This window comes from Staurois parvus, unplaced genomic scaffold (assembly GCF_062004578.1).
Source record: "Staurois parvus isolate SC_StPar_1 unplaced genomic scaffold, SC_StPar_1.0 ptg000750l, whole genome shotgun sequence".
NCBI lineage: Eukaryota > Metazoa > Chordata > Amphibia > Anura > Ranidae > Staurois > Staurois parvus.
In genome coordinates, this window is record NW_028318546.1 from 744385 (window position 1) to 758511 (window position 14127).

General features: G+C 38.4%; 1 protein-coding gene across 1 annotated transcript in view; it reads left to right on the top strand.

Annotated features, from left to right (window-relative positions):
* LOC149445010 (putative cation-transporting ATPase 13A4) overlaps positions 1-14127 on the top strand; it is a 116326-nt gene that overhangs the window by 93561 nt on the left and 8638 nt on the right. Inside the window, exons 22-28 of the mRNA XM_089654305.1 lie at positions 241-283; positions 391-500; positions 3163-3259; positions 5529-5601; positions 6347-6521; positions 8501-8697; positions 13434-13522. Of these exons, the coding sequence (XP_089510431.1) occupies positions 241-283; positions 391-500; positions 3163-3259; positions 5529-5601; positions 6347-6521; positions 8501-8697; positions 13434-13522 (784 nt within the window). The remainder of the gene's footprint in view (positions 1-240; positions 284-390; positions 501-3162; positions 3260-5528; positions 5602-6346; positions 6522-8500; positions 8698-13433; positions 13523-14127) is intronic.

Here is a 14127-nt window from a genome sequence, read left to right on the forward strand (position 1 = left end):
CACACCAACCTTCCTTATGAGGGTCTGTGTGAAATCTGGCTGCAGTGGAATAAAGAGAATTCATATGTATTGGGTCAGCTTTCTGCCTTTTGGCACAGTTTTTTTCACAGTTCACTGATTAGTTTTGTTGCCTGCAATTTCTGTATAACATGCTATTTTTGTGTCTTACATGGCCAGCAGTACTGTGGTTGATATGCAATCTAATCTAATCAATCTAACTGACAATTTTTTTTTCTGCAGGTATTATGTCGGAATGTGCGGTGATGGTGCAAATGACTGTGGTGTAAGTATAAACTGTACAGTTTTTCCTATCTACCTTTATTTGAATATAATATTAACAATGGTAACTGTTATTTGTTGTCGATTCATCTACATGGTTATTAATTACAGGCTCTTAAGATGGCCCATGTTGGAATTTCATTGTCTGAGCAAGAAGCTTCTGTTGCTTCCCCATTCACATCAAAAATACAGAATATTGAATGTGTTCCTCATCTGTTAAAGTGAGTCTTCACAAAGCATTTTCCTAATTTAATTTAGTTCATATGCTGAGCGACCACTCTACTATGTACTTATGTTAAATAATGAGCTACTCATCCACTTACCCCTCTGAAGTCTGAACTAGTTAGGGTTTAGATGCAAGTAAGTTGATTTTCTAAAGTGCAGTGAGAGGAAGCTAGCCTCTTTTGGCACAAGTAACTCAGCAGCAAAGAGGATGGGCTTTAACGGCCAAATGCTGCACATATGTGTCCATAGGGCTCTAGGTTTTTGTGCTGAGAGTCTGTCAAAGGTAGTTCCCTCTCTCTAGTAATGAATGGGAGCCTATGGAATTGGCTCCTGATCATGTGAGTACTGTGATAGCCAAACATGTTGGTCATGTGACCAGGCAGTCTTTCCAACCCTCCCGATGCAATTCCCCTGACCATGTACGGGAAGGGGTTAAGCTTGCTTTAAAATTCTAATTATGTGCATGGTGTTAGACAGAAAACCCCCCTGCATATAAGTGGATTTGGGGGGGAAATTTCACATCCCTTCCCTGCACATTATTAAATCACACCCCAAGATCTTAAAGTGTTAAAGCCTAAATTTTATTTTTCAGTATGTTTGGCATCATGCCTCACTGTTGACATTTTTTTAAGCAAATTATTTTGCAAATTATTTTGCACCCCACTATTATCTATACCATTCGCTAACCAGTGATAGATTATTTTTTAGCCCTATAGCAGAAATACTGCTACAGACTGGCACGGATGCGCAAAATCACGTGTGTATATATACGTGATTTTGCAGTTTCCGGTAGGCATGCGCTCTACCCGTGCCACCATTCGTGGCCTCGACTGTCAATCACCGGGTCCCGGCCAGTGATTACTCACCGGCACCTGGTGATCACAAAGTATCTCCGACAGGGGAGAGTCCTGTATGTAAACAAAACAGATCTCTCCCGCCAGCTCCTGCAGACTGCTTTGTATGGCTCTGCATATCACAGCCATACAAAGCAGCGTGCTTACAGTGAAGCACGCACACACCATAGTGAAACAGCACACAGTTAACCCTTTGATCTCGCTAGATGTTAACCCCTTCATGCCCAGTGCAATTAGTACAGTGTCAGTGCTTTTTATTAGAATGCTTGCTGTGGTCCCGATATAAGTCGCTGATGGCCGCCATTACTAGTAAAAAAAATTCCACTATATGTACCGCCATTTCTTAACGTTATAACTTTCACATAAACCAATTAATTTACTCATATTTGGATTTTTTTTTAGCAAAGACGTAGCAGAATGCATTTTGACCTAAATTTATGACAAAATTAAATTTTTTAAATTTTTTTACTGGGCATGTTTAATAGAAAAAAGTCAAAACTATTGTTTTTTTCTCAAAATTGTTGGTTTTTTTTGTCATTTATTGCGCAAAAAATAAAAAATGTACAGGCGATCAAATACTACTGAAAGAAAGCTCTATTTGTGGGAAAAAAGGACGTAAATTTAATTGGGGTGTATCGTTGCATGACTGAGCAATTGTCAGTTAAAGTAGCGCAGCGCCATATCACATAAATTGGTCTCGCCAGGAAGGGCAAGCGGTTAAATAAATAGATTAAGCACACCACATAACAAAAATGCTTTAGCAATATAGTTGTATTAGGCATATACATACTATTCTACAATAGGTATAAAAATCCAAGTACGCCATTTCACATCAAGCATAATACAGCTTACTGTACGTATTTACTCCACTATTGAATCACACTAACAAAAATACATGAATGTGTATAAGTACAATGAGCAACACATAGCAGCTGATGTTCAGAAATACATACCGGAGTTCAGTACCCTGAATAGAGTAATGAAAATGATAGCTGAGCCAGATAATGGTGAAAAGAGAGAGGAGGAGGGAAAACTAACATTTTGGGGAAAATGGCTCAAAAACCTCCTACTGTTTTTTTTTTTTCCTCCTCCTCGCTCTTTTCACCAGTGTCTGGCTCATCTATCCCTTTCATTACTCAATTCAGGGTACTGAATTTCTTTAGGTATTTCTGAACATCAGCTGCTATACTGTATGCTCTGTGTTGCTCACTGTACCTACAATATATGCATGGGTGTATTTTTACTGGTGTGATTCAATAGTGGAGCGAATACCTATGCTGTATTTTCTTTGATGTGATATGACATACTTGGATATCTGTACCTATTGTACAATTGTATGTAAATGCCTAATACAACTTTATTGCTAAAGCATTTTTGTTATGTGGTGCGCTTACTCTAAACAGTGCATCTGAGGTCTGTTTTTTAGTCGGTAATAGTACACAGACTTAAAAGCAGTGCTCCTCAGACATATGAACAATTTTTTCCTGGACTGTCTTCTGCAGCATCACCACAAGAAGTGCCTCTTCACTCTCTGGACACAAAACACCAGATCAAACTGCCTATAAATCTCCAGCATTCACCTTCACTATCTGGTACTGTTTATTTTTGGAGAGAGTGGAAACCATTGCATTTTTTGGTTTATCGTTGGTGCAGTGCTAGAGTGCAGGCAACTCTTGCTGATGCTTTTTGTCTCTAAGTAACTTATGGTTTTAAATGGTTGCTCTTTACTTACAATAGCTTACCTCCTGTGCATGTACCATGCCACAAATTTTATGTACCATCATCCTTGTATTCTATATTTCAGAGAAGGAAGAGCTGCTCTTATTACCTCTTTCTGTGTATTTAAGTACATGGCTCTTTACAGCATGATTCAATATATTGGTGTGCTGCTCCTATACTGGGTAAGATTATTAAATACTCTGCTGTCTGACAAATACATTTCACTAGTAATGCATATCTAAACCCAAGAAAATTTAATATATTGCAGCTTACTTATCCTTTCACGTGCTGGCTGGATTTGTTTATTTTTTTCTGGCTTTTTTGCCTTTAATTTTACCTTTTGATCCTGCCAGTAACACTTCTGTCCTAGGGTGACAAAAAAGCTTGCTCACTGTACTGTATTTGTAAAGGAGCAGTCTTTTCACCCTCGGCTTCTCAATTCTGATTTGGTCTACAGAAAACGTTTCCATCTCTACAGCCAAATAAAGTATCAGGGGTGGTGGTGGTGGTGGTGGTGGGGGGGGGGGGGGGTATTTAATAGCTTACAGAAGTAAACTGGGCAAGGCTAATGCTAGATTGAGATTTCTAGGCACCAGGAGTACTCGCACTGTTGGTTGGTAGATGCTTTCAGGCCTTTTGCTAGGCTGGCTCCTTCCCTGCTGCTTAGGATGTTCTCCCCAGGAGACTTTAGGCAGTGGATATCCTCCTGTACAGCAACCAGCCTGTAGGTAGGCTCATTTCCCTGGGGCCCCCTCCCAGGCTCCACACTTCAGCCTTCCTCTCAGCCCATCTTCCACCTGACTCCCCTCTCATTCAAGCCTCTGTCATATTTGAGGGTTGCCCTGGTCACCATGCCCAGACTGCTGACAGGGTCCAGGGTCCCTCAAACATGCAGACCTGGTCTTCCTCCCCTCCTCCTTCCCTGTTCCAGAAGCCCTGACCTGTAGAACCACCCGGCGCGCCCTGAGGTGAACTCCTGCCTCACTCCCTGGCTGACTCATCTCAGGCTGCTACTCAGCCTCTATCTAAAAAAAGAAAACCACAAACTCCAGCTAGCTAATGTGGAGGGTGTTGCAACCATTTTCTTGGCCCTGATGTTCCTGATTTTAAGTAAATTGGCTCTTTTAGGCCTGGTAGAGGATGACACTGCGCATCTTAGGTGATTGGAAGCACTTGTTTTTGTAGAGGGTGATTATCAAACCTGTTGGTAAATATCCATGTGGTGGGCTTATTTCTTCTATTTCTGCTTATATCTCCATTAAGAAGATTTTCTCTCACTTTCTATCAAGTTGTTGGTGACAGACCAAAGAGGACATGAGGGGAAATCTCTCCAATATGGACAACAAATGTCCTAACCCCCTGGTGCCAAACCTCTGCGGCCTTTTGCAGACTCCAAAAATCAATAGTTGAAGCATTCAGTTTCAAAGAGGCTATAATAACAGTGATCTAGAACTTTTTTGTAGCATGTCCCCAGCCTCGCTCTGGAGACTGAAGACACACTACGACTGTAGTGTGTTTAGTTTTCAGCCACTCCTGTTACATGTCTGCACTCTCTGACCATGTCTTCTAGCCTGAAGTGTTCTGTCACATTATGAGTGGCCCTTTAGCGTTGTCAAGGGCCACAGGTGAGGCCCCCTAATACCTTGTAAGGTAGCAACTGCTGTTCTAACCCATCCACAACATTTCCAAAAACGAAAAAGTTTTAGCCAAAATTGGGCTTTAAGGAAATCTGTTTAGTCCTTTTTATTTGTGTTTATACCTGTGGATATAGTAAGCGAAATGAAAGCAATTTATTAATCTGTATATATAGAATTACATGATAGGCAGTGGTTACATACAGTGATAGTGCTTTCCTGTTCCTCTTTCTATGTTGCAAATCATTTTTTTCAGTAGTTGCCTGATTTACAGATCTCCACTAACTGGAAATGCTAGAAACCTTTATATGAAATACACCATACCCATGCAAATGTGAAACTGCAAACAAAAGTAATGGAAAAAAAATTTAATGAAAACTTCACAATATTGATGGAACGTATACACTCACTGAAAATACAATATAGTTTTCTTGTTTAGTTTTCCTGTTTGATGGATCAATGTAGGCACCAAATTTGTAAAGTGGATGATTTGGGTTTTGTATGGAGCCTTTTGCGGCAATAAGTTGTGGCGTTTATCTCAACACAAGCCGCAAACTATCTGATTAGGCTTCAGACTTGATATACAACATCAACAACTGAGAGATACAGCTAACAATACCTGAGTCATATGACGGTCTACCTGACTGGCTATACATTGAAAGAATTGTTTAGGTAGATCCTCGTGGTACAAAGCCACTGGTATTTTTTTGAGTTGACTGATGAGATTTGAATCAAAACCTGAGTGTGACCACCTGATTTCATGTGCATTTAGTTAACCCAGACACATTTGTAAATTATTTTGTTTTTTGTTCTTTAGCAAAAAAACTCTTTTGGCAATTATCAGTTCCTCTTCCAAGATCTGGCAATAACAACAGTTATCAGTGTGACAAGTAAGTGGTAGTTAATGCTTCTTTCACCAGTCAACTGTACCAAAACCCAATTTAGTACTGTGGTGTTATCCATTTTACTTGGTGATTCGCCCTAAAATGTTTGTCTGTACTTTTTTTTTAACATCCATTTTTATGTATTTAAATGAGGTAGCCTCAGTTTACAACACCTAAAATTGATCCACACGTGCTTTCTACAAAATGAATTGACCAAGAATGAACATACTTGCTTATGTATTCAATACAGCTATGCATTGCATATACTGTAGAAACATGGAGTTGGCAACCAAGGGACACACACTTTTAATTAAAGTTTATTCACAGTTAACTTTTTTTTTTTTTTTGTATAGTGATGAGGGATTGGTACCTGAGTCAAGTGTTGATTGCTGTCGGTGTTCTCACTAGGCCAATTTGTTTTCATGTATTCTGGTGAGCATCAGAACTGAAAGTGCAGGAAAATCTCCAATTTTATGTTCACCAGAACTTTAAATTTTCCACTTGCTCTAGTGATGACTGTCTATAAGGGCATTTGCCTCACTTTGGAGAGCTTTCACTCCTTATTTTGTCTGCAGGAACACTCTAAAAACAAAAAAAAAACCTGACCGTAACCACTTCATCCAAAGTAGCAGAAAAAAAGTTTTGGCTTTACATTACACTTATTTTAGCACACCAGACACTAACACAGTCACTTGCTGGTTTCAGTAGTAAGGCCTAAGTATTTACTAACTATTCACTTTTTTTATTTCAGTGAGTTTGAATAATGCGTATCCAAAATTGGCCGCATACAAGCCTCCTGCCCAGCTGATCTCTCCTCCACTTTTACTCTCTGTGGTGCTAAATATTATCTTCAGTCTTATCTTACAAATCTGTGGCTTTGTCATTGTACAAGACCAGATATGGTACAACTCCACTGATATATATAGGTAAGTAAAGGACAGGGTTGGATAAGTCAGGGTCCCTTATATCTTCTTACCAGATGACCTTAGATTACCTAGGTTGGTGCATAATAAAAAAAAAAATTCAATGATAGGTCTTTTAAATGTATTAACAAACCTAAGCACTTTGTATAGGTTTTACATATCTATTTTTTTGAGCCTTTTAACTCACTGCTGTTTGAAAACAATAGACTTCTGCAGTATTAATTGGTGGAAGAAATCATATGACTTTGGCCAGCCATAGATGGTTCGAATCTTGACAAGTTCAGCAGGGACCAACCAAGATTCCAACCATCTATGGGCAGGCTGAATGTAACTGATTTGATTGTCGTACGACACAGGTACAACCAGCCTGTCAGATTTTTCATGTAATTATTGCCAGCAGTTGAAGCTGCTAGCAATAATAACTGTGTACTCTCAGCAGGAATGGCTCATTAACACCCCCCCCCCCCATCGGGAGAACACAATAGCTTCATGGGAATGATTCCCCCATCAACACTGACTGTGTTGGAGGAGGAATAGAACAAATTTTGTTTCCCCTGCAACCCTTGGCTCCAGGAAAAAAAATTGCATCTCCTATGGCCAGTCTTAGGCTGCCTAGAATAGGAGTTGGAAAATAGGATTTTTTTTTATACAAGAAAAGAAATACAGGTTTTTTTTTTATTTGTTTTAACTCATGGTAATTTTTTTGTAATGCTGACATGAGCTCTGCTGATTTGTGTTAGATGTAAATCTTATTGGTGGGTTCACTCTAGGGGTCTACTTATAAATCATTTGTGATGTTTGTGCAGATGTAACAAACATCTGCAAATTTAGAATGAAAATTGCCATATTTTTGCATATATATATATATATATATATATATTTTATGCATTTTGTTTCCTGATTTGGCATTTATAAAAAAAAAAAAAAATATTATGACCACTATGTGGTGCTAGTGATATAGAAACAACCTTTATAGAGAAAAGATGGCAATTTTCATTCTAAATGTTCAGATGTTTGTCACATCTGCACAACAAACATTTTATACATTGACCCCTAAGCACTGGGCTTTTTCATGATTTTACTTATTCTTATATATCATATTTAATAAAAACTCTTTTGGCAATAACTAAATCCCACCAACACATTTTTTCTAACATGAAAAAATATTAAGGAAAGATGGTAAACCACTTTTCTAAATGCCTGAAAACCATCTAAAAACCACTTCCAATATTTTGAATAGGGATATTTGCACCCACCGAATGCTGCAAGTAGCATTTTAGTGACAACCAGAAAACATGTTTTCTAACTGCCAACATGTGTATTGTCACTTTTGTTCATAATTGTAAATCCCTCAATGAGATGTTGACAGGCTTCTTAGTCTGTATAGGCATATGTAATGGAGCCCTTTAACAATTTTCACAGTATTTAACATTCATATCTACAAAACAATCACACGCCCAAAAATTTTTAATTTGGGCAGTAATGTTTTTCCCAAGAAGAGCCAACACCTGTTACTGCAGAGAAAAAGTTAGAAAGTGGTTAAACTATAATTTTGTGGTTTTTAGTATGATTTCCTAATTTCTTGATTTTTGTTGAGGACATGTGTTTTGCAGATTTCTTGTTTCTTAAAATAAACACGTGAAATGTCCATATTAAAGCAAAATAACCCCAGTGTCCCTCCCCTTTTCCACATCTCACCATTGTGGTTCTTGGCCACCCTATAGTCCACTTTGGTAGCTCTTGAAAAACCCAACCTTTCACTAAGACTGAGCACTGACATAATTTGTCTAAACTAAATTTGATTTTTCAGGTCTAAAAGAAACACTTTTTTAGTATATTTACAGATTAGAAGTGGTTAATATACAGATATGTGATTATGTCTGCCAAAATAACCGTGTAATGCTGTGCAGTAATCTGCTAGACTTTCTAAATATGTATCTAAATATTCTACATCTAACCTATTTGTGCTTTCCACCATCCAGTGCTTGCCAACCAGCCAATAAAAGTGGCTCATTTAATCTGAGTAGCTCCAATGATACCTCCATGTCCCTGCCGGAAAAGACTGAATACCAGAGCTATGAAAACACTACTGTCTGGCTACTAAGCACTATTAATTGCCTTATTGTAGCCTTTGTGTTCTCAAAAGGGAAGCCATTCAGACAACCTTTTTATACCAACTGTAAGTAATATACCCATAATATTCAGCAGATTTGAAAAAGGTGATTCTGTTCTGTGATGCTTTGGGTGACAACCAGATTCTTGTAAAGAAAGTACTTCTATTATTGTGTCATTTTGGGGTCCAAGAGATTGCAGTTTAGCAATATAGGGTGACTTTATTAGTGTTTTTTGAGGACTCGTTCACATGGGCATAAAGAAAAGGTGTTTGGTTTGTACGAATAAATATTTCCAAACCCTTTACAAAGCAAATGCTTGTTCATTACATGAACATCAAATAGAACGCGCCACACTTGCAATGCTTTGCATCACTTTGTGTTAAAACTGAACTCTGTGATGTGCAAATATTGTCTAATCACAAGAGACTTGCTAGTTCTTACTTGAATATTGGTATATTTCTTCAAGATCTGTGCAGTAATCCAGTGTGACATTTTTCCTCTGTGCAGGAGTTTCCTAAAAAGAGAAGTCAGTATTGGTCTTTCTCATTGTGCAGATTGACTGGTCTTGCATCTGCTCCCCTCTGTAGTTTGCTGCAGGTAGTCTGGGTCCACTGGGCCCCTCCACTGTTCTGCTCTCTGTGCAGGTTGTACACAGACCAGTGATGATCAATAAAGGAAAAACAAACATTGGACCGCTGTCCATGGACTTTATAGGCACAACAAGTCTGTTAAAAATTGATATAATCTATAGTAATGCACAATTAAAAATTAATTATGATCACATTAAAAATAAAATGTAGCATCCTGCACCCTAATGTTGTGGCGGTGGCCCCTCACTATAATAGGAGTACATACTATGCAAATCGGTAATACATGATGCAAATATAGTATGTCCAGGAGTAGCCACAAAAAAAAGCTTTATGTAAATGTGTGATGGCAACCCCTGGACATACTATATTTGTATCATGTATTACTGATTTGCATAGTATGTACTCCTAGTGAGGGGCCACCACCATAACCGAAATTAGGGTGCAGGATGCTACTACATTTTATTTTTAATGTGATCTTAATTAATCTTTAATTGTGTATTAATAAAGATTGTATCAATTTTTAACAGATTTGGTATTGTCCTTTACTGATCCAATTCTTGGATAAGGCACATTGATACCCACTAGGTTAAGAAGCCTGGGGTTTTCTTTTTTCCACCCTCCCTTGTCTCGTCTCATTTTTTTTCATTAATTGTAATTAGGCCAGTGATGATGTCACTGCTATTTTATTTTAATGTAATATCTGTACCTGCAAAGGCATTTGGCGCACAAAGTGAATTTATATGCTTTGTGGCTGTTGAAGTATATTTCAATTACTTTTTTGTGCCTGGAGTACAGCTTTAAATTTTATCTTCCCTGCAACATCTGGCAGTAGTTACAACTTCAAAGCTTGCCAAATGCTTCCATTCAATTCAGTGGAACCACACCTCAAAACAGGCATTGAAAGAGCTTCAGAAATTGCTTTCTAATTGCCTCCCAAATGCATCTAAAATGTGCCTGAGCCACAAATTAATACTAATCGCATTTTTGTCTTAATGCCCTTGGGAACTTCGGGTAACTGTAACATTGCCTTTTCTAGATGTAGAGCAACCCAGTGCCAAAGCTGCCAATATAATAACATGGTTGTATCATTAGTTATACGTGAATTATACTCTTTTTCATGGGTCCACCATTTATCAACCAGTTATCCTGCTTATTAAAAACCCTACTTCAGCCAACTTTTTTTTGCTTTCATTTTGAAAAGAACAGGAAAGGTTATGTTGTTGTCTATGTCACTATGCCCTTATTTGGCATTTTTTTCTTCACTTCCTTTCAGGGCAATGGGGACAAAAACAGAAATAAAAACCTTTCAGAAATTTCGACTCTTCCTCAAACTAATACTGAAGGGAAATTGGCTAGTTTTTTTGCCTGTTCTGTTAGCAGCATTCTCTCTGCTTTTTAAACACAACTTCTATTGGCTACTATTGAGCTTTGCAGTCCACCAATCAAAAGCCTACAAAAAAAAAGACAATAATCTTTTGAAATCCCAAACTTCACGTTAAATTATGGCACCTAAACTCTATGGATTAATTTGAAATGTATACATTTGTGTAGTATCTGCAACAAAAAAACCCAATCATATTGAACAAGAAAAAAAAGACAAAAATGTGTGTGAAAAAAAAAACTGTTGTGATTTGGCTGTATCCTTGTGACACTGCTGTCTTAGGCAACTTGCTCACAAGTGTTTTGTGATACAGTCCCACCAGAAAGCTAGAGCACCACTAAATATAAATAAGATGGTCACAAATTTTCCCAGGCATCTTTCAAGATAGGAAACATAATATCTCTCCGTTTTGTACACATGGTACTTGCCAGGGCTGTACCATATCTCAAATCTTGCTCTTATGATGGGCCCTTTTGCTGTGGCTCTTTGTAGGAACTCGGACATTAAAGGCCTCATACTTCATAGTCTTGATGCGAAGGTAGCCATAAATGCAGATGATATGCATTTCTTTTTACAGGATCATAACTCTTCCTTATGTTTAGTTTATATTAACTCTGGAGCAGTATTCAGTGTTCTCCGACCTTAAAATTAACTGGGACAAATTTCAAATGTTGCCAAGTGATCCCATGCCAATCTTGGCTTGAAAGGCGGTGCTGCCCCTCTAGTGGTTAACAAAAATAAAATATTTAGGCATACAGATGACCAATGATGATGCAGACTTTGCAGTTTGTAATGGTGGCAAAAAAGTTTAAATTGACAAAGTCCAGATTTGAGGCCTGGAGGGCTTTGCTCCCATCTCTCTATGGAAAGGTGAACTTAAGTTGGATGAAGTTACTTTCCGCCTTGTATGTGCTCAGAAAAGCTCCAATATGGCTTCCATTGTCCCTCTTTAAACACTAATGTCCTCTTATTTGTGGAATAATAGGTCTCCCCCATCTTAGCTTAACTACCTGAAGACTACCTCTGGCCACAGGGGTTGGTGCTTCCAAATTGTTTTCAATATTCCCTAGCAGGGCAGTTCATTCTCACACATAATTGACTTGTGGCAAACACAGAAAATGCATCAGTGGTGACAGAGGCAGTGGTCGTAGGCTCTTATAAGGCACTCCAATTACTCCTTTATAGGGGTTCCTGAGCCCCCTACCCCCTTACTTGAACTATGGGCTCCACAATTAAGAGTGCGGTGCAGACTCAGGGTGTTTTCCCTAGCTGATACTAATTGATGGTCCTCACATATGCCTCTCTGGAACAATCCGAATCTCCAAATTCTGGAGCTAGTAATATGGGCAACAAGACGGATTAAGGTTTTAGAGATTTGTTTCTTGATGGTAAACTTTCACCCTTTGATATTTTGAAAATGAGGTATTCCTTGCTGAGGAATGCATTCCTCGAGCCTCTTTTAGTTTGGTGACAATGAATATGGAACTTCTCCTAAGGAATGAGTCCCTCCCTAAGGCTCGCTCAGCTCTATATATAGCACTACAACAATCCTCATTGCAGGACCTAAAGAAATGTAAGGGAAAAATTGGCTCCCCACCCTGGATTATGATGATTGGGAGGATATATAGGGCGATATGTTTTGCCATATGATCTTGGTCAGAGATAGGCTTGTGCAATTTAAAATTGTTCACTGCTATTATCTTGCACCAGCCAGTGTGGGAAGGTTCTCATCTACCCAGTCTAGTGATTGTTGGAGGTGCTCCAGCTTCTATGCAGATTTTCTTCATGTCATGGATAGTGTCCCACTATCCATGATTACTTGGCACAATTTGTACAATTTATCCATGTTGTATTGGCTGTTCAGGTGTCCCAGGAATTAGGCCCTTGTCTGTTGAACCTTGTAGACTCCTTGGCTGTTGTGAAAGCAGCCAATACATTGCATGGTATATTGCTCTTTTATGATAGGAAAGCTATTGTCCTTCATTGGAAGTCCCCTACACCACTGACTCTTAATAAGTTGAGATCAATTGTAAACATTGCTGTTTCCCTGTACAAGGCCACCTATAATAGTGAAGGATGTCCCTCTAAATTTGAGAAAGTGTGATCTCCATGGCTAGAGAATTCTGATACTGTTATTCTGATTTGATCCTTTATTTAAAAGCGAAAGCTTGAGTGACGTCCTAAGCACTTTTAGTTCCTTTTAAACTACTTTGCCCTTATATTTGTCTTATTTGGCCCTTTTATTACGATTTTGTCCTGTGACTTTTAAGTGACTTGTCCTCTGCTGTTGTAGGGCTTGGTGACTAGTCCTCTCTTGATTATTGTTATGATTTCTGCTTTATGTGACCGCAGGAGATTCTATGTATCCCCCTTATCCATGTTGTCAATTCTGATGGTGGTGTAGGAGGGGTGGAGTGCAGCTTAGTTAGTTTGTGGATTGTTAATGGATTTGTTTTGTGAGCTGTATTGGTTTCTTTGTGTCTTCTCACAATAAAATAGATAAATATATATTATATATTATCCACGGTTTCTTTCCTGGAAAGATTTTTGATAAATACGAATTTTTGTCCTATACAATATTGCAGCTATATGTCTGAAGTGAAATAATAAGATTTATGAATATAACAAAAAGTGTACAAAGCCCTTCATTACTGCAACAGTATAAAAGTACTGTAATGAAAGAGATTATTTCATGTGTGTTCATCCAGGTTGAAGGATGTAGGTTTTTTTTTTTTAAGAATATTGACTTTTTAAACATAATTCATTCATATGTAAAAAGAACATGTGGTAAGAGACAAAAAATAAATTCCTGATTCTTTTTTTTTTTCAGATTTTTTTGTAATTTCGATTATAATCCAGCTCGTAGTTTGCATCTTCCTGTTGTTTGCAAGCATTTCAAATTTATATACTGCAATGGAGGTAAGTATAATATTTTGCTAATGACAGTCAATTTCTAAGGTCTGTTTATTTATTCAACTATTTATTTAAATGTGTTCACACTAAACATTGCACCTAAAGCATATACACAACTGAATGTTCTGTGGAAATTGCAGATTAAAGACAACCAGTCACAACTGGCCTTGGGCAAGATTTGTAATGTTTAATCTTCGATTATTATGTTTGCTTGTTTATTTAGCTTTACTTACTTTGTCTGAGTCTGATGCTTCAGCTTGAGAGCAAGAGGTTAAAGTGATATTAAAGCTGTGGTTTCGTTTTGTTTTTCGAATAACAAACATGATACTTACCTGCTTGTGCAATGGTTTTGCACAGAGCAGCCCCAATCCTCTACTTCTTGGAGTCCCCCACTGGTGTTTCTGGCCCCTCCCCCTTGAACAGTGCCCCCCAATGGCAAGCCACCTGCTATGAGGGCACTTGTGCATACTTGCTCACAAGCCCCACTCTATGCATCCATAAGACACATAGAACTGCGGATCGCCTCCCCCCGCTCTCTCCTCGTTGGCTCAGTGGCTATGAATGACAGCAGTGGGGCCAATTTCAGTGGATAGAAGGACCCAGGAGATCTG